This window comes from Thamnophis elegans, unplaced genomic scaffold, assembly GCF_009769535.1.
Source record: "Thamnophis elegans isolate rThaEle1 unplaced genomic scaffold, rThaEle1.pri scaffold_76_arrow_ctg1, whole genome shotgun sequence".
Taxonomy (NCBI): domain Eukaryota; kingdom Metazoa; phylum Chordata; class Lepidosauria; order Squamata; family Colubridae; genus Thamnophis; species Thamnophis elegans.
In genome coordinates this window covers 86,222-106,780 of record NW_022473906.1, presented here as the reverse complement: position 1 = coordinate 106,780, position 20,559 = coordinate 86,222, and the positions used below count along the sequence as shown (strand labels likewise).

General features: G+C 39.7%; 1 protein-coding gene across 1 annotated transcript in view; it reads right to left on the bottom strand.

The window, feature by feature from the left end:
- Nucleotides 1–793: 793 nt before the first annotated feature.
- LOC116523639 (adenylyl cyclase-associated protein 2-like) overlaps nt 794–20,559 on the bottom strand; it is a 45,771-nt gene continuing 26,005 nt past the window's right edge. Inside the window, exons 6-13 of the mRNA XM_032238765.1 lie at nt 19,579–19,664; nt 18,646–18,751; nt 13,066–13,267; nt 10,025–10,194; nt 7,185–7,308; nt 6,546–6,628; nt 5,300–5,440; nt 794–2,869 (exon numbers count right to left, since the gene is read on the bottom strand). Of these exons, the coding sequence (XP_032094656.1) occupies nt 2,786–2,869; nt 5,300–5,440; nt 6,546–6,628; nt 7,185–7,308; nt 10,025–10,194; nt 13,066–13,267; nt 18,646–18,751; nt 19,579–19,664 (996 nt within the window). The 3' untranslated portion in view covers nt 794–2,785. The remainder of the gene's footprint in view (nt 2,870–5,299; nt 5,441–6,545; nt 6,629–7,184; nt 7,309–10,024; nt 10,195–13,065; nt 13,268–18,645; nt 18,752–19,578; nt 19,665–20,559) is intronic.

Here is a 20,559-nt window from a genome sequence, read left to right as displayed (position 1 = left end):
GGAACAGCCAGAATTCGGAAGACTGGTTGTAACCATTTATTCAGTGCTGTCAACTTCAAATGGTTGCTGAACAAATTGAGGACTAGGTTGAGGACTAGCTGTATATTATCTATTTGTATGATTTTCCTGGTAAAATACAGGAGTGATTTACCATACTTTCTCTCAATGCAGTATGAAATGCTTTTGCCATTGTCACTAAAGTCCTAATCCACCTCTAGAATCTTCCTATATGACTGCTGCCCAATACAGGTATTTGTTTTAGCTGGGCAGCTGGCCTGGCCTTTGTGCTCTGGAACTTGCTGGGATATATAATTGGCATATCGTGCTTATGTTCTTCACTCATACCTTCCAGAAATACCATGATGTAGCAGGACTAGAGAGGGAAGCTGAACATAAATAAAATAGTGGACTAAAAAAAAAACTTTAAAATGTTTTTAAAATAGCACAAACTATTTGCCACCTAATAGTTTTCACATTATCCATGTTGTTCAGTGCAACATTTTTTTCACATTTTATTCTGGTACCCATACTATAGAAATATTTTTTACAAAACATGAAAGCATAACAGAACTAAATATGGAGGGGAAATTAAATGTGTACATTCCCACTTGAGTGCTATATGTGGTCTTTCCTACATATTAATGTGAGTAAGGCAGTGTTTGCCTATATGTTGCTGAATAGTTGGCTTAACATAGTGTAATAAAGCTTATGTTCTACAGTTAAAGAAATTGCAATTTTATCTTTATTCATGCTAGATGAAAGTGGCATGTACTAAACTCACAACAATTATACATATTGATTAAACAAATACCAAAATTTTATTTACTGTAACACTAAATAGATATTGCAATTAAAAAATGTTAGTTGCAATAATTACAATATAGGTTTTGCTGTAGTTTTGTAAGCCTATTACAGTTTTGCTATTTGCAAAAATTTGCTATTTAGTAACCAATGATACATAGCAGAGTTACTGTAAGTACTGTGCACAGAAATTATACAGGTACTACATTCACATCAGTGTTAAAATTAACCATGTGGGTTTTAGAAATCAAGCTTATATCCCTAAAAATACAATTTGAGTTCAGAAGTAATGGAGAAAAAGACTTTTCAAAGATTTGCATGCAAATTTTTACACATAGAAATAAAAACAACTACGACTTCACCTAATTTGAACGAATTTAAATCTCTAACACCTTTTTTAAAAAAACTAGAAGCTGCTGAATTTCAATCTATGTTTATTTATTGCAGAATCCTTCACTTTCACAGTTAGGTTGTATTATAAATTTGCTACTATTCATTGAAAAGCCTAGTGGCAGGAGATAGTCACACAACATACAGCATTACATCTTAGAATAATAATCTTAACATTGTTAAAGAGTTTCTGGAAAAGGGACTCCGAGGTAAGCTGAAATATAAGTGATCAAAATTAAACATTCAGCAAACAGGTCAATATTTTTTTAAGCAGTGGTTACAAATAATAAGTAAAACTACTAGCAAAAGAAAGCAAAAATAATACCAATAGTAAGTAATAGGTGCCTTGGGTGCAATCCCAAAACATCTGGATCACGACTTGAACACCAATAGCATTGACAAAAATCACCATCAGTCGACTGCAAAAAGGCAGCTTTACTTGGAACAACTTATCTCCTGTTATACCTCTAACATCATGCAACAGCTGCTTATCCTGGGTCCTTGGGAAGGACTCTGAGATGTATAAAAATGTCAAACCTAACCAAAACAACCGATAGACTGTGTGACCAGCCATAATAATAAATAGCCAAGAACAGAAAACTTTTGGAACATTCGGTGTCACCAGAGTTTGGGCATTTTTTTAAAAGTATTGATCAGTATGAACATAGGACTGTAGGTGATAAGAGCCCTTACAGATGCTCCACTTGTTGGCCTCCCAAGTGGTAAAAATAGAAGATGGAAGCATATAACTAAAATATAATTAAAACATCTGGCTTTCTTTTCCATTAGCAAATATTCTCCACAGAGTTGGTACTTTTAAAAGCATTAAAAACTACAGATTTCTTGAGGTCCAGCTATAGTACATGACCTCAATTCCATGAAGTAAAATACCTTAACGTATTATTTATTGTTATTGGTTATTTTTGTTCACCAATCATTAAAAAAAGGAATATACTGACATATTACAAATTATATCAGGCTTACTGTATGAAATAGCTACTGGCTTAACTCTTAACATCTTTATGCATTCATATGATACCTTGAGTATATTATCTGTAAATAAAGGCAAATTGTAGATATTTTAGAAAATGTCAGGTTACTTACAAAAAGTGTACAGAGATTGAACAGAATGATTTCCAAGCATGTGCAATCATGGCAGAATGCCATGTTTTCTTGAAATAGAATTATGCATTTTCTTATATATACAGTATATATATATATGCTTTCCTCCAATAATTACCTCAGTGCGGGAAAAAATACTATATGTGAAGCAATTGATTTTAGGCCGTAGAATAGAGTCTTTAAAATCTACTAACCGCAATGTAAACTACTGGCATCTACACCAAACTGCAGTAATGTCAAGAAATCACACGCATAGTGACATCAATAATATACTTGCATCCTACCTTCTGACACAAGCAGATAATTTGTAGTATTTGCATGATAATATCATCATGCATGAATCATCATTAGCCTCAGGTGCCCTCCCCCCTGTGGAGACACCCATTAGTGCTACTTTTTTGTTCTTCGTACTGCTATTTTCTTCTGGCAGAACTTCTTTAGCGATCAGCAGTTTCTGTATGGCCTATGGAAACTAAGCCATAATTTCTGTAGGGTCAGTAACCAATTTTGATCCATCCCATGATGTCTTAAACTGTTCAGGGACAGGAAATTCTTTCTGTAGGGAGACAAGATGGACAGTATCAGTTGGCTAAATAAGTGTTGGTTATCAAAACAATGCCCCTTTGATTTAACTTTCAGAGCTCAGAAACATCTGTATTATCAAGCAGCCACATCGTTACAGATACTGTATCAATACCATAGACAGAGTACAGTAGTCCTCGGCTTATGACCACAATTGAGCCCAAAATCTCCGTTGCAAAGCAAGATAGTTAAGGGAGTTTTGCCCCATTTATGTGTAAGTTCTTTATACTTTTTTGTGTTTCTAATTGTTACCGCTCGATTTTGTAAAAATTTCACTTCTGTACGCTACTGCGTATAAATAAGGTAGCACCATGGCCCAGAACTGCTCAGTTTATCATTTCCTTGTCTTTTGTTATCTACATTACACAATGTTCTAACATTTCTGCAGATGTTGTCATCCCCTATACTTCTCGGAGATGTGAAGGCTAATCTGGGAAATGCATGTATACTTTGTTGTGGATACACATTTTTGCACAGTGCTATCATAAACATCATCAGTTGCTTGAATGTGGAAATGCATAAAACAGGGTACATTGATTTTTTTTTAAAAAAAAAGGTTGCTAGGACAAGTTCTACGCATATTTCTCAACATAGCAGTTGGGAAAAAAGAAGAAGTGGGTCACTCATATGTACCCAGCATGTGCGTGTAATGCTTTATCTCGTTTTTCTCGCCATGTGCATGTATACATACAAAATACACTGCTTTGTTTTCCATATACATGTGGATATATGCATAATTTTGTAGTTTTTTATTTATTTATTTTGTCATATTTATGTAGTGTATATTGGAGGTGGTGCCCCTTTGAGAGCTTTATGCAATGAAATTTCATTTTAATGTATGCCGATTGGTGTACATTCAACGTGACAGTAAAGTTATTCTAAGTCTAAGTCTCATCTAATTTCACCTCAAGAACGTACGGGAAAAAAACTATGCCGCACAGCACCCAGCCTGATGGATTCGGGACATTCACTAGAGCAGTGTTTTTCAACCACTGTGCCGCGGCACACTAGTGTGCCGTGACATAGTATAAGGTGTGCCGTGGGAAAATTACTTTATATATAGTCAATATAGGCACAGAGTTAAATTTTTTTAACATTTTCTAATGGTGGTGTGCCTCGTGATTTTTTTCATGAAAAAAGTGTGCCTTTGCAGAAAAAAGGTTGAAAAACACTGCACTAGAGGGCAACAACCCTCCTCTAACATTGCTTCCTAGCAACTAATGCACATTGATTTTGGAAAAGGTAAATAACCATCAAGATACAATTGTACATCTTCTGTTCAGTTCTTCAGAAGCCCTGTTAGGATCTTCCAGCAATTGCAAAACAATCAGGGAAGCTAAGCAGTCCTTTTAGAAGAGTGAAAAGTAACAAAAAATAATAATAATAATTCTACCATAGCATAATCAATACCCACCCACCCCAATTTTTGTCTCTTTCCCACCCCTCCCTTGTGAATATATAAGAATGAAAACCAAAATAACTGCAATAAGAGGCACTGGATTTTCTGGATGACAGTTTCAGTCACACAAGGCTGAGTTAGTAAATAAGCCATTGCCATTCAATAGTTGTTTAGCAAGCAGCACTGAATGGATCAGTTATTTTGTCCCCCAACAAATCCAAGATCATGTGGAGATAATTTTTCTACACTCCTTGTCCTAACCACTTAGCCAACAAGTTTGTATATGTTAACTGCTTTCTCATATGTATATGTTAACAGTTAAGGATATTGTATAAATCACTCTATTATGCAATCTTAACAGGATTAGAAGAGTTAAATCCCATATTAAAGACTTTTAGGGAAATGCTTCATTTTAGTGATTTATCAAATATGCAGGTTGCCAATTTCATTTTGATTCACGACTGCTTACAGCACTGAAAATTTCCATGATATATTTAGCAGTGTACAACTAATAAAATATTCATCATAAATATAAACATTAAAACATATACAGTAAACTAGCAAGCAAATTTTGACTAGTAAAAAGAGTTTGGTCTTGTGGGAAGGCACCAGCCTAGAAACCAGAAGATTGAGTTCTGCCTTAGGCATGAAAGCTGGGGAGGTGGAGGGGGGAGGATGACTCTCTTACAGCCCAACTCATCACACAAGGTTGTTATGGGAAAACAGGAGGAGTAAGTATTTTCCACTTTGAGTTGTTTATAAAAAAAATAAAACTGGGTAAAAAGAGGTCTAAATAACAACACCAACACAAGAACTTTCTGAAGGTAAAACTGGTCAGACTCCTAGCTGCTCTATTTTCTACAAACAACTCTTATTGTGGTCATACAAACCAATTTTTGTTACTTGCTTGCTGTCCCAAAAAGCTTTTTCAAGACAAAATAAGTATCAGTGATACACTAAAGGATTCAGTGTATGTTTCTGTGTTTTGTAAAATGTAGTACTTACATAGTCGCCGTTCACTGGTACCAGGATGTTCATTTCAGATGACGTAGCACTTACAATCTCACAATCTAATGATTCCTCACTAAGGTATATATGGCAGCCTTCAGTTTTGTTCACTGAAATGGTTGGCACTTTCCCAAGTACCTAAGACAATAAAGTCAGAAATCGGAACTAAATAAATCTTTCTCTCCCCAAGAGGCTATTCCTTAGCTCTGAGGCTCACATTGGCCTATGTGTAATTAGGGTCGCCAGTTGCGACCCTACCTGAACCGGGAGGCTCTCACAACAGTCACTCGAGCCCTTGTGACCTCAAGGCTGGAATACTGCAATGTGCTCTACATGGGGCTGCCCTTGAAGAGCATCCGGCGACTTCAGCTAGTCCAGAATGCGGCCGCGCGAGTGATTGTGGGTGCACCTCGGTTCGCCCACATAACACCTATCCTCCGCGAGCTGCGCTGGCTACCTGTCGATCTCCGGGTGCGCTTCAAGGTGCTACTTACCACTCATAAAGCCCTTCATGGTAGTGGATCTGCGTACTTGAGAGACCGCCTCCTGCCAATTACCTCCTTGCGACCAATAAGATCGCATAGATTAGGCCTCCTCCGAGTTCCATCTGCCAGTCAGTGTCGACTGGCAACCACACGGAGGAGAGCCTTTTCAGTAGTAGCTCCGACCCTTTGGAACGATCTCCCCGTGGAGATTCGTACCCTCACCACCGTCCAGACCTTCCGCACAGCCCTTAAGACCTGGCTATCCCGTCAGGCCTGGGGATAAAGACCACAATCTGTCCCCACCTGGATGATGAATGAATGTTGTGTACTATTTTACTCTCATGTATTGTTTTATGTTTATTGTTTTGTACCCCCCCCTCCCTATTTTATGTAAGCCGCCCTGAGTCCCCTCAGGGAAAAGGGCGGCCTATAAATGTTAATAAAATCAAAAAAATCAAATCAAAATCAAATCTTAACCTGCCTCAGAAGAGAAAAATAGGACATTCTTTAACATGAAAAGAAAAATTGAACTAAGGGATATAAGTAACTAAAAACAACATTTTTAACACTTGAGGCAGTGATTGTGTCAGTCCAAGCTCAGCTAATGTGCTGGACTCTTTCCCTCTATCCAGTTAGCTCTGCCACGCAAAATACCAATTGCATAAAGATGGGGAGATGGGTCATTTTACAACTGAATAGTACTTTTTCCTATTTTGGATTTGTTTTTCCATACTAGTGTTATATGAAGATGGGTTTACCTGTATCTGAATATCCTTGGAATTTATTACTTCAACGATGCCAACAACATTGTCAAATACAAGGCCAAACTTTTTACAGTTGTCTGAAAAAGAAAGAAAGAAAAGGATTGTATAGAGTTTATACAGTTATACCGTTTTTCATATAAGAAAGCATTTTTTGCCACTTCTTGAAAATACCTATGAATAACTTCAGTTATATGATTAATTTCAATTTCAATTTCAATTTAATAAAATTTGTATGCCGCCCACTCCCTTGGGACTCTGGGCGGCTTACAGACAGATAAAAAAGCATTTAAAAATTTAAAAGTAAAGAAATACAATTCCGGAACAGCCAGGTCTTTATGGCTTTACGGAAGGCCGGGAGTGTGGTAAGGGTTCGGATCTCTACGGGTAGATCGTCCCTACAGATGTCAACAAAACTATCTTAAAATATTCAGCTAAGGCATAAACCCTTGTAGAATTGAGCAGTGTTACATGATGCTTATTTGGAAGAATAAACAAATGCTTGCCCAGAAGACTTGTAATGGACAGTGCGTTCCTAAACACGTTTATTTGAAATTAAGCTCTGCTGTGCACCATAAGACTTGCTCAAGATAAATAAGCATTTCAGCTTTAGTCTCGTCTTAGAAGTGAACTTACCAATAGTAATGGAATTAACTTTTCCTTTTATCTGTATTGTAGATTTAGTGCACTTGAAGATGTAAGCTACTTGCTTGAGCTCAGTGTCTGAAATTAATAGGTCATTCTTGTCCTCCTGGTACTCCTGCATTGTTTGCAAAAAAAAAGTTTAATTAATCTTATATTAGCTGTTACCACAGATAAGAAAGTAGTATTTGCACTTTCCTCTCAATCTCTACTGCTTAAAGAGAGTAAGGGCAAGTGGGGGGGGGGGAAACATAACTTGCAATTCCATTCTACAATTGTTTTATATCTGTTTCCCAATTTAGCAGTATATATCATTAGGACGTAACACTGTTTACATTTAAGAAACTTTGGTATAGTCGTTAAGTTGCTGGTCCAAAAACCAGGAGACTTGTGAGTTCTAGTTCCGCCATAGGCATAAAGTCGGCTGGGTGACTTTGGGCCAGGTGTTCTCTCTCAGCCCAACCCACCTCACAGGATTGTTGTGGGGAAAAAGGAGGCAGGAGTATTAGGAATGTTTACTGCCTTGAGTTACTGTACATATAAAGAGGTGGAATGAAAAAATATAACAACAGCAATACATAACATGTATTAAAAAAGAAATACAGTTCAAAATGGAAATCAACACAATATGTTAAATATTTGTATGTAAAATAAAGCACAGAAGAAGGAACCAATTACTTATTTGCTACATATGCTCCCTGCAACATACATATTACAGGTCCTAGAATACTCCTAGGGCACACAGCTAAAATTTGGCAGCAAACTTTCAATTCAGTGACATGGTTCCATCCTATGGTTGCTACCACGTTCAAATAAGGGGCCAATGACCAACACTAACCCTTAGCAGTCCTTGAGAGCAAAATAACTATCGTATTTTTCGGAGTATAAGACGCACCGGAGTATAAGACGCACCAAGGTTTTGAAGAGGCAAATTAAAAAAAGAAAGTAGGTAGGTAGATAGATAGAGGGATAGACAGGGAGAGAAAGAGAAATACAGTAGGTAGGTGGGGAAAGAGAGAGTAGTTAGGTAGGTATATAAATAAAGAGAGAGAGAGAGAAATAGAGAGAGAGAATAGGTAGGTTGGTAGGTAGAGGGATAGAGAGAGAAATAGAGAGAGAGAGAAATACAGTAGATAGGTAGGGAGAAAGGGAGAATAGTTAGGTAGGTAGGTAGATAAAAGGAGATAGAAAGAGAGAGAAATACAGTAGGTAGGTAGGGAGAGAGAGAGTGTGTAGGTAGGTAGGTAGAGGGATAGAGAGAGAGAAATAGAGAGAGAGAGAAATACAGTAGATAGGTAGGTGTTTCTGCTGGCACAGCACTTGATCAGTGTAATTCTCATCAATCAGTTAAAGAGCTTTCCAAAAGGAAAAAAGTTTTTGCACTGTGCAAACCTCCCAAAAATGGCCCGGTTTTCACAAAAACGGGCCCGTTTCCCCCCCCCCAAGAGAGGCATGAATGGCCGGGGGGGGGGCTTGAAGAGTGCTCCTGGGGGGGGGGGACGAGCAAAAAATGGCCTGTTGTTCACAAAATCAGGCCCATTTTTTGTTAAAAAAAAATTGCACACATAGCCTTATGGAGGCTTATAGAGTGCTGCTGGGAGCTTAGGGGAGGGGGCAAAAAACGGCCCTTTTTTGCTCATTTCTGCCTTCCCCAGCCCCCAGGAGCTCTCTGAAAGCCTCTATAAGGGTATGCACAGCCATTTTGGTGAAGGGGCGGGGCTTCAGGAGGCAAAAAAATGCTGTATTTGGTGTAAAAGACGCACCCAGATTTTCAGCCTCATTTTTGAGGGAAAAAGGTGCATCTTATACTCTGAAAATTCGGTAAATTATACTGTCTAGGCACAAAATGGTTTGTCATTTTTTTTAAAGAAAGCGTTCTATCTTGAACATTTGATCTTCGCTAAAGAAACAACTTATAATGTGAATGAAAATTAGTCAACAATAAGTTATTGCTTCCACTTTTCCCTTATGATACAAGCAAACATTGAATTTTGGGCTGAATTTTGTAAATCCAGCAACATTCTTTTTTTTCCCCTTTCTGTCAATTTCTTGGGATAAGAAATAGGGTCTTGCTCTTCAAAGGAATTTAGAAATTAAAGTAATTGAGAAATATGGTATCATACCAGTGTTTTGGCAATCCATAAAAGCTAAGAACACTGAGTACTGGTATTTACAGGGCTGTCTCTCCCACCGGATGAGATTGATTCTGTAGGCTTATCCTGACGGAAGCTGATGAAGTTCTCAGCCTTCATCAAGGAAAAGACTAGGATCTCTTGGCATGACTATAGTGTTATTAATAATGTTATTATTATAATATTGATAAGAATAGAATGAGTTGTATTCATTGTTTTTCCTTTATTAGCAAATGCACGAAGAATCATTTTCATTCTTCATGCAATCTCTGTAAATATGGAAATGCCTTATTTCTTACCTAGTAACAATTTAAACAGTAATAGAGTTGGAAGGGATCTTGGAGGTCATCTAGTCCAACCCCCTGCTCACACAGGAGTCTCACACTAAATTTGAAGTAGAATTACTATATGATGTAGAGTTCCTGTATGATTTCCAATCTACAGTACATTACAACCCTACTACTTGGTGATTGCTCATCCAAGTATTAACCAGTCCCATAGCTTCTCAGCTCATAGATGTTGCTACCTGCTGGATCCAATATATATTTCAATTGGTTATTTAAAATTCTTACGAAGTAAAACTATTAATCCTATTACAAAAAAAATCAAGCACACAACTCTTAGGTAACAATTCAATGGAAAAGTCAATTACAATCAATTGTAAGATAATTTCCAGGTTACCTACAAGTGAGTTGAACTTACCACTCTCCATTTCTTGCCTTCAAGTTCTAAGACAGGAGGGTAACTCTTTTGAGGAAGTACTTTGGGAGCCTCAGAAGCATAGGTTTTGGTAGGAGATTGCATTGGTACCCCTTGAGCACGCAGACTGGGATTTTTATGGGTCTTCTGGTCATCAGAGACATGTCGAAGCCCTATAAAAATCACAAGCAATAGTAGAAATTTTTAAAAAGTTTTTTTTTTTAATTTACAAGCTTTGCTTTGTTAATACACGATACCCAAAGTAGTATTCATGTACTGCATTTCGTAAATTGACATATATTTGAATACATCTATTTATAGAACATTCATTTGATTTAACTGTCAAATTAAAACAAATGGTAGAGCTTAAGGTTTCTGAGAAAGTAAGGAGTAACTTAAGCCTCCTGGGATAATTCATGTTGCAAGAGGTAACTCTCAGCCTTTAAATGTTATCTGAACCAGAATTATGAGACAAGCTCTCCAGATATCGGCATCTCCCATGACTTTCCATGTTATTGCCAAAAGCTGTTGGAAGTTGCTAACATTAACAATGGGAGGACCACAGCTTCTTCGTCCTAACCTGTGTTCTTATTGACCTAAGTGTCCTCCAGTTCACTGCCGTATTTATTTATTTGTTTGTGTATTTATTTAAATTATATAGCTGCCCATATTTCAATCAACTCTGGGCAGTGCCCAATTAAGGTCCTTATTGATCCTAGTATTCTCCAGTACAAATGTGGGTATTTATATTTCAGTAAATCCCTAGTTTAGGTAGTAAGTGATGTATCGTGGCACGACAAAACCGCGCTCCACTAAAGCGCGCCTGATTAAAACTGCGTCGCTGACGTCATCAGCAGGGCAACAACAGCGACCGCGGAGAAAAAAGGTTGCTTTAAATAGCGCTTTGAAAGCAAGCCGATTCAAGTTAAGGTAAGGGTTAGGTTTAGGTTTAGGGTTAGGGTTAGGTTAAGGGTTAGGGTTAGGTTTAGGGTTAGGTTAAGGGTTAGGGTTAGGTTAAGGGTTAGGATTAGGGTTAGGTTAAGGGTTAGGTTAAGGGTTAGGTTAAGGGTTAGGGTTAGGTTTAGGGGGGTTAGGTTTAGGTTTAGGGGTTAATTTTAGCTTTAGCTTTTACAGCGTGCTTTTTTCGTCGCACTGTGATGACGTCAGCTACGTGGTTTCGTCGAGCGCGCTTTAGTCGAACGCGGTTTTGTGGTGGAACCGTAATGTATAGCTGGCCCGATGCACATACAAGCATAAATGTGGTTGTAGTATTTAAAATAGGACAACAGATTCAAAAACGGGCCTGCACTGGGCCTCAGAAATAAAACATGAATGTGGACTTCTAAGGAAAAAATGGCCAAGTGAAGAGGGCTCAACTAAAGAATAAAGATCAACTAAAAGTAGAGAATAAAGATCCAGCAGAATAAAGAACCAGTGAGTAGATCGGCTAATCGTAATTCCTTTCTGGACAAGGAAAGGACTTGAGATTGCCAACAAGTGCTCCAAACACTTGCTCCTCATGAGAAGATTGCAAGACAGCAGTCTCCAGCAGGCTTAAACTCTGGGAGACAAGGGAGTGGCGGTGCTTTTAAGGGTACTAGGTTCACATACTTCCTTTTCTAATCATTTTCAGAAATTGCTTGTTAACTGCTTTTCAGCTATAAGGTATGTTTGATTCAACAAGCTGAAAACACCAGGTGAGTTCGTTCCAACCCTTAGTGAAAAAAGTTTACAACTTTGGATTTTATTTTATTTTTCTTTTGAAATAAACAGCAAAAGGGTGAATTAGAACATTGATTCTGGCACTCCGTTCTCCACTAACAACTAATGTTCCACACAACAACAGACACATTTGTTTAATGAACGCTACGCAGAGAGCAAGAATTCTAGTTGTTAAATGAGGCAATTAAATGTGTGCCTTGCTTAATGAGCACAGCAATGTACAACCATCACTCCAGGTTTAATTGTGGCCCTAAGTTGAGGACTAACTGTAATGGCAGATAGCGTTAAACTTAACTTCTGGGTCCATTGCTCAAGAATATGTCAAATGTTTCAAAAAATTTATTCCACTCTGTATTAGTAAATCAAATTTAATTGCTCTTCTCTTTTACCTGTAATCTTCAGTTCCTTTTATTCCTACTGGTGTCCAACCTTCAAATCCCATTCTATCATTTTTTTCTAAAAAGAATTGAAAACAAAAGTATTTTCCCATGGGAAGGATTCTTATAATTAATTTCAAAGTCCATTTCAAATTCATCTGGACCCTTAAGTCTTCTTGTAACTTTCCAAAATCAATACTCTAAAAACCTTTTTGCTGTTTATAAACAGCCAAAATATTTTTTTCTTAAACTCATGCTCAAAACTTCATTTACTAAGGAGAAGGAGACTGCAATAAAAACTTGCTGTTCTGAAAGTTCTTAACACCTGGTAAGCAGTAAAAATAAAACAAAATCCAAAAGTGTTTAAGAAATGAGGTTTGGTTGAGTTTTGTGTCCACACAGGTTACATTAGACTGTGCGCTTCGATCAGTGTTTCTCAACCTTGGCAACTTGAAGATGTCCGGACTTCATCTCCTAGAATTCCCCAGCCAGCATTCGCTGGCTGGGGAATTCTGGGAGTTGAAGTCCGGACACCTTCAAGTTGCCAAGGTTGAGAAACACTGGCTTAGATGGATGGAATCCCTTGACTCCCAGCCGCTCACATAAGCCAACCACTAAAACTTGGGTTCCTGTAGCCTACTCACAAGAAGGAGCTGTCTGGAGTACATATGGGCAATCTCACAATCTCAACTTTCTCCAGAAGGTTTCACCGGTCATGATTCAGCACCTGGCTGCCAATCTCCATCATAAATGCCGTCCCCACTGCTTCAGGGATGTTCAGCTCACCATTTCTTCACCAGAAGTGTCTGCAGTGTCAGATTTCCAAGTTAAGCATCTTTAGCATCAAGATGTTTGCATTCATGAAAGCAAGTGTTTTTAACTTTTATGAGGAAACGTAGAGAGAAATGGTTTGAAGAGATGCTAAGTTTATGGTAGGCTTCATACCTTTAGTAATTGTTTCTCCCTGGTTCAATTGTGCAAATAAAGCTGAACGAGATGCGGTGGCATCATCTTTTGCATTTTCTGTATCGATGGCAGGAGGAGGTCCTGGGGGCGGAGGGGGCGGAGGAAGTGGCGGTGGAGGAGGAGGGAGGCCTTGTTTGTTCCCTACGGCAGGAAAACTTGATGCTGCTGATGCTACTGGACCCTAATTATATTGTTTTGAAAGAAAACAGATGGAGTTTTTGTAAAGTGTAATTTTACTCCCATGTTGTAAAACAACCAAATGAACAATTCAGCTAATAGACAAAAAAGAGGAGATATTTCTCTATAACAGCCATACAGGTAGTCGCCGACTTGCAACATCACTAGAAAAATGAAGCATGACCATTTTCCACACTTACAAGCGTAGCAACATCCGCATGATCCTATATCCATTTGTCAGCTGTGACCAGGGGAGCTTTTGCCCAGGTTCGCCTGGTGCACCAGTTGCGGCCCTACCTGGACCGGGAGGCACTCCAAATGATCACTCATGCCCTTGTCACCTCAAGGCTCGACTACTGTAACGCGCTCTACATGGGGCTGCCCCTAAAGAGTGTCCGGAGACTACAATTGGTCCAGAATGCAGCCGTGCAAGCGATAATGGGTGTACCTAGGTACACCCATGTTACACCTATCCTCCGCGAGCTGCACTGGCTTCCCATCTGTCTCCGGACACACTTCAAGGTGCTGGTTATTACCTTTAAAGCCCTACATGGCCTAGGACCTGGATATCTCCGAGACTGCCTCCTGCAACATACCTCCCAGCGCCCAATAAGATCGCACAGGACGGGCCTTCTCCGGGTGCCATCGGCTACGCAGTGCCGGCTGGCGGCTCCTTGGGGGAGAGCCTTCTCTGTTGCTGCTCCGGCCCTTTGGAACGATCTACCCCCTGAGATCCGGACCCTCCCTACTCTTCTGGCCTTCCGTAAGTCTGTTAAGACCTGGCTGTTCCGGCAGGCCTGGGGCTGTTGATCTTGATTGAACTTCAGCCCCTTTTAAAAACTGAGTGTATGTTGTGTTTTCTGTTTTTAAGTCGCTCTGTCTTATGTTTTAATCTTTTTTAATATTTTTAAACTGCTTTTATGTGAGCCGCCCGGAGTCCTTCGGGATTGGGCGGCATACAAGTCTATTAAAAGTTGAAAGTTGATCAAATGATCGGCAGTTGACTCATACTTGTGACGGTTGCAGTGTTGCAGAGTCATGGGATCCCCTTTTGTGACAAGCAAAGTCAACGAGGAAGCCAGATTCACTTTACAGCCATGTCACTAACTTAACAATTGCAGTGATTCACTTAACAACTGTGGCAAGAAAGGTTGTAAAATAGGGCAAATTTCACTTAACAAATGTCTCACTTAAAACAGAAATTTTAGGCTCAATTGTGAGTCTGTAAGTTGAGGACTGCCTTTGCCCATCAGCTATTTCACCTGGCAACTAGACTTTCGTTGCAGCTTGAAAACAGGTGGTGTAACATTTAAGCTTTATAAAGACAACACTAGTGCACATTTACAGAAGAAACACCTTAACCAAAGATCTACATCTCTGGGCCATGGCCCACCTGTTCTAGTAGGTTGTTATATGATCTTCTGAGCTTCACAGTCTCTTTTTTATGTCTGGGCATATGAATGAACAGAACAATATAGGACTCCGTAATTATATGAAGCATACAAAACTTTATAGGGCTGGAGCCTTTTCACCAACCGAATGAGATTTTATTGTTTCAGGATTTTACTAATTGATGTTAAATGGATGTTCAGCTAAAACATAAGCATTTTTCAGACATTGAGAAGATATATATTTGTGAACAAGTACACTAAAGATAAACTTAGAAAACTTAGAATAAACACCTACAAATTAATCTGGTTTAAGGCAGGCAGAATTAATATCCTTAAGAAATAAATACAAATCAGAGGTGGGTTCCTACCAGTTCGCACCTATTCGGTAGAACCGGTTCGTCAAATCTACCGAACCGGTTAGAAGAGGTTCCACCGGTGGACCCGGAAAGCAGGCCACACCTACAGAAGAGGTTCCAAAATATTTTGAAACCCACCACTGGTCCTTGGATATGATTATTCTACACTATCATGCTCATATTTATAAAACTCAGTGCCTCTGTGAAAGGTAAGGATGACTACTGCGTTTGTGGTGCAATCAGAACATTGCGCGTGTTGAAGTTATTTTAACGCAAACCAAAGATGCCTTTTAAAAAACAAGTTTACATCAACTTCTTATGCATGCCAGTGCTGTGTGTGAGGTAGTTTAAGGTGGTTCTGACAAGTTTCGTCGGCATCTTCATATCCGGTGACATGGGTGGCAAGCCACTCCCATCCGGTCACATGGGCGGCAAGCCACTCCCACAAAGGAGGCCACACCCACAGAGTAGGTTTGAACAATTTTTGAAACCCACCACTGATACAAATATCTGTCCAAGAGAGAGTTAGGGGTTTGTAAAAATACGGACAGGTAGGCAAGATTCACATAGTTCACAAAGGCTCAAACATTTGGTGGATTTCTTTTATTTTTGGACTCTGGTGTGCCTCTTTTAGAGCTTATAATGTCATTTTCATGTTTCCTACCTCAAAAGGGCAGGAAACTGCTTCCAGTTTCCTCTCCTCTAGCCTGAGGAGAGGAAACTCCAAGAGGAACAAAAGTGCTGTGCTTCACATTCAAGCACCAAGGCGCTTCTGGGTTGAAAAGATTATCCAGTGACATCACTGTTGCCTTGGAGACGCCCAGTTGGTGGCTCCTTTCATGTCCCTATTAATGCGCCCACTGAAGTGGTACCTATTTATCTACTCACGTTTGCACGCTTTCGAACTGCAAGGTGGGCAGGAGCTGGAGCAAATGACAGAAGCACACCCCGTCACACAGTAGCACTTGGGTCTCGAACGTGGGCCTGCTGTTTGTCAACCCAGCGTTCTAACCACCACACTCCTCAAGGGCTGTGCTAAGCAATAACAAAACAAAACATGAACAAAGCCATGAGATTTATTAAGGATCTATGGCTTTGTGTTATATGTATATCGAGCCACTCTGTCTTGTTCAAAAACCACAATCAAAGGAAGTCATGCAGGGGTGAAAATTGAATGGTTCTATCCGGTTCAGGCGAACCGTTAGCGGCTGCGGTGGGAGGCTCAGCCCACCCACCCTGACATCATCACGTCCCATGACGCTCTGCGCATGCGCGGAAAGTCCCCCGCGTGCTGACATTTGCAAACAGGTAGCGAAGGTAAGTTGATTTCACCTCTGAAGTCATGCCTTACTGCAAAAGGCATAACAAATTGCCTAGGGACTTTTATGATTGATTGTTTGTTTATTTGATCTGTGTGTCTCTCATCTTGTCTAGAATATACGTTAAGCATTAGAGCACCTTTGCCAGTTCAGTATTAATGACCCAATGAAATTGGCTATGTTGCTATGACAAATATCGCATTGCTAACAAAATGTTACCTTTACATATCAACAACCATCGGTGAAACATGCTAAAGCTGGAAGCTGTAATTAAAAATGCAATGGTTCAGCCAAAACCAAACATACCTCCTTATAATTTATCAGCACAGCCACTCAGTCACTGTGTGAGGATTATTAATCAGTATCTTTGCACATTGTATTTCTACTCCAGTTTTTAAATGTGATCTTTAGCGGGAGAAGAATAGAATTAAGAAGTCTAACACTCTCATATCTTCTCCATTTACAAATTCCAAGTGAATTCTAGAGACAAGCTTTTTAGTTACTGCTGTCATTCATGAAACATTAATTTTGGCTTATTACTATAACTTCCATTTAAAACCTGATATTCATCCATTTGACATAACGGTTTCCCTGAAAATTAATGTGAAAATGATATGTAGCAACCTCCAATAAATATTTTGGCACAAGTATTATCATATATTATTAGTTTGGCACAATGTATTGTCATACATTGCCTAACCATTTGAAATAATGGACAATAACAAGAGAACAGCTGTCCCCCAAGGAGGCAGCTGACATAAACCTAGGAGACAGACATTGTAAACATTTGTGCTAAATAGTTTTTATAAGCTGTTTATAAAGATTTATTGTTAAAACATCTGCTCAGATTTAATCTAATGAATTGCTAGCAATAGCAAACACCTGCTGCATGAAGGCAAGGTCAACTCTTGAGAACCTGTAACATGCCTGGGGAATGATGATGATTTTACAGAAGCCATAAACTGAACTCTGTGTATTAAAATACACAGAAAAGGCGATTTAAGTAATTTTAAAAACCAAGTTAGGTAAAGTTGCAAAAGAATGCATGAACAAAATGGGGAAGAAACCCAACCAATATAATTGGCTTGGCTGGGACATGTTGTTCTTTGTGATGATTAAATGTTTAAAATGTAGATCCAAGTCAGAGATGGTATTCAGCAGGTGGAGAACCAGCAGAAGAAATTTTGAGTAGTTCGGAGAATTGGCAAATACCACCACTGACTGGCCCCGCCCCCATCTATTTTCTGCCTCCTGAGTCCCAGCTGATAGGAGGGAATGGGGATTTTGCAGTATCCTTCCCCTGCCATGCCAACCAAGCCATGCCCACAGAACCGGTAGTAAAAAAATTTGAATCCCACCACTGATCCAAGTATACAGATAGTCCTTGGGTTACAACCATTCATTCCACAATGGGTTCAAAGTTATAACAATGCTCAACAAGAGGACTTATGGTGGTTCCTTGGAGTTCTGGTCATTGCAGCATCTCCACAGTCACATGATTAAGATCAGGGTGATTGGCACCCAGCTCACAATTATGACATCGTAGTGAGTCACAGTCACATGACTGCAGTTTCTAATGATCCCTGCTGGAGAGCCAAGCCAATACGGAATCCAGCAGGAGATATGATCAGATCAGGAGATATGATCAGAATACTGAATAACAGAGTTGTAAGGGACCTTGTAAGTCATCTAGAACAACCCAATGCTTGAGCAGGAAACCCAATATAATATTCTAGGTGTGCCCTTACTAAGGCTTTATGGAGTGGTACCAGAACCTCATGTGATATTGATTCAATTCCTCTGTTAGGATTGCATTGGCTTTTTTGGCTGCTGCCACACACTGCTGGCTCTTATTTAATTGATTGTCCATTAGGACTCCAACGTCCCTGAGGTCCTCTCTTAATAACACGTGTGGTCTTTGTTTAACTGACATAATTGCTTTCACTAAGTAATGTGGTCACATGAAGTTCCATTTTACAACTGTGTCTTAGCAACAGAGTTCCTGGCTCCACCGCCATCACAACTTGAAGATTACCTGCATATAGTTTTCCTAATTTTCTTGGAAACAGTCAATTATGGAATCAAAGACACTAAGGGACAGAACATTTAAAACCTTCTCCTAACTCATTTATTTCGTAAAGATCTTTATCCTGGAAATATACACAGATGCTGGGAACCAACATGATATTTTTGTTTTTTCTCTGAGTTCAAGAATAATTTTAACCCCCTCCACCACTAAATTGGGAACACTACTGTACAATAATGTATTAATTCCCTTTTTTTTCACAATGAAAAGGTAAGGAATATACTACTTACAGTTTTACTCCAGATGAGCCCAGTGGTGTGATATTCTTTTATGTATGCTTGAAGCTCTGTCCAAATATTCAGGAATGATTTCACCCAATCAATGTGACGCAAATCACTATAACACAATAAAAGCATATTTGAACATGTTCCTTTAGGATCCCTCCTCATCTTCAAGACAAGGAGAGAACTGCCACTGATGGTAATTTGTAATCACTTGAATCATGTTTAAAAAGCTACCTACTGAAATTCAATAAAGGTATTCCTTGACTTGGGGCAGCAATTAGGAGAGAAAATTATGTCACCTGCATGCTGGGTTATAAAGTGAGGCTCTACTGATTAATCATGGCAATATCTGCATCCCAGTTGTCATCATTAACTGAATCCAGATGAGACATTTCTTCCTGGTTTCCCACAATAAAATTCAGTAGAGCAGGGGTGTCAAACTGACAGCCAGCGGTCCAGATGCATCACACACAGGCCACACCCATCCCAGCTCCGCGAAGGGGAAAAACATCATGAAAGGTCACGTGACACGGTGATTTTGACACCCGTGCAAGTAGATAACCCAGCAGGAAGTTTGAATTCTCAGGCTTGAAGGCAGGTAAGTGGCTTTTCCCAGGAGGGGGTTAGGGGATACATAAGGGGGGAGGGTACATGATATGTGCAGCATGGGGTATCTGATGCTGCAACAGAGGGTTGGGATGAATGTGTGAGGTGGTGAATGAGGTGCTGTGTCGGTTAGTGTGGGTGTGTAATGCTATGTGTGTTAACGCTTAAGATTTGCAGACTTTAATTCCCAGAATTTGGGGAGTTGAAGTCTGCGAGTCTTAAAGTTGCCACGATTGGACGCCCCTGCTTTAGAATGTAATAATTCAGACACACCAGCCAAAGTAAAGTAGCTAAATTGCTTGATGGAGGTGGTGGTGGGAAGTATTAACTTACCTATGCTTGTAGTCTTTTAACACCCTATTAGTATAAAATGTAGCAGCATCATTCATCTCCTTTACGTAAGGCCCTGGCTTAGCAGACTAAAAGAGAACACAGGAGCATTGTGTAAAACCACAGGAATCGATTTTTAAGAGAGAAAGAAAAGGTAAATGTAATTATGGGGCAGGGGGATGACGACTGATAGCTATTTTTAAGAAACGTAGATATATCAGAGCTTGTGGAAGCCTGTTTTGCTGACCTTGTTCTCTAAGAAAAGTAAGGTCACTTCATGACACCAGATAACTGTTTAGGATTATGCTTGCAATTTCCTTGGCAGCAATATGGAAGCAGTCTGGAATATTTGCCACCGCCTTATTTCAGGAATGCGTTCATGACTTCACAGTTTAGGCGACAGGCCTGGTGATCTCTTAGCCATGTACTAAACAGATCTAACGTTTCCATTGGTCAAGTCAACTAAATGTTTCCACCCGCCAATCTCACTATTGAGGGATAAAGTCCCATTCAACAAATATCTGCAAACAATGAGGCCTGAACGAGAGTCAAACCAACCCAAGGTTGCATGATAGATAAATGTTGTGGCCCAGCAGGAGCCGCTGGAGCTGCCACCAGACTCCGACAGCGAGGGGCCCTATGAGTCGGCTCTGGAGGATGTGGAGGACCCTGGACAGGATTCCGACTCCGAACAGGGCGCAAAGAGGCTGGTTGGCACCAGGAGGCACCTGAGCCTTGGACCAGTGGGGAGGAGATAAGGGAGAGTGAGCCGGACGCTAGTAGTGAGTTGTTCCTGTATGCATAGCACCGAAGAGCTAATAGGCATCAGGAACAGTTGCACAAGTACAGAAGGTAATTGCACTCAGCTGGTGGTCATTAGGCTCTTCTCCAGACTATAAAAAGGACTGCTTGTGCACACGCCCCTCTTGCAGAAGTCAACGCAGGAATTAATGTCGGAGAACATTATTGTGAGCTTGGTATGCT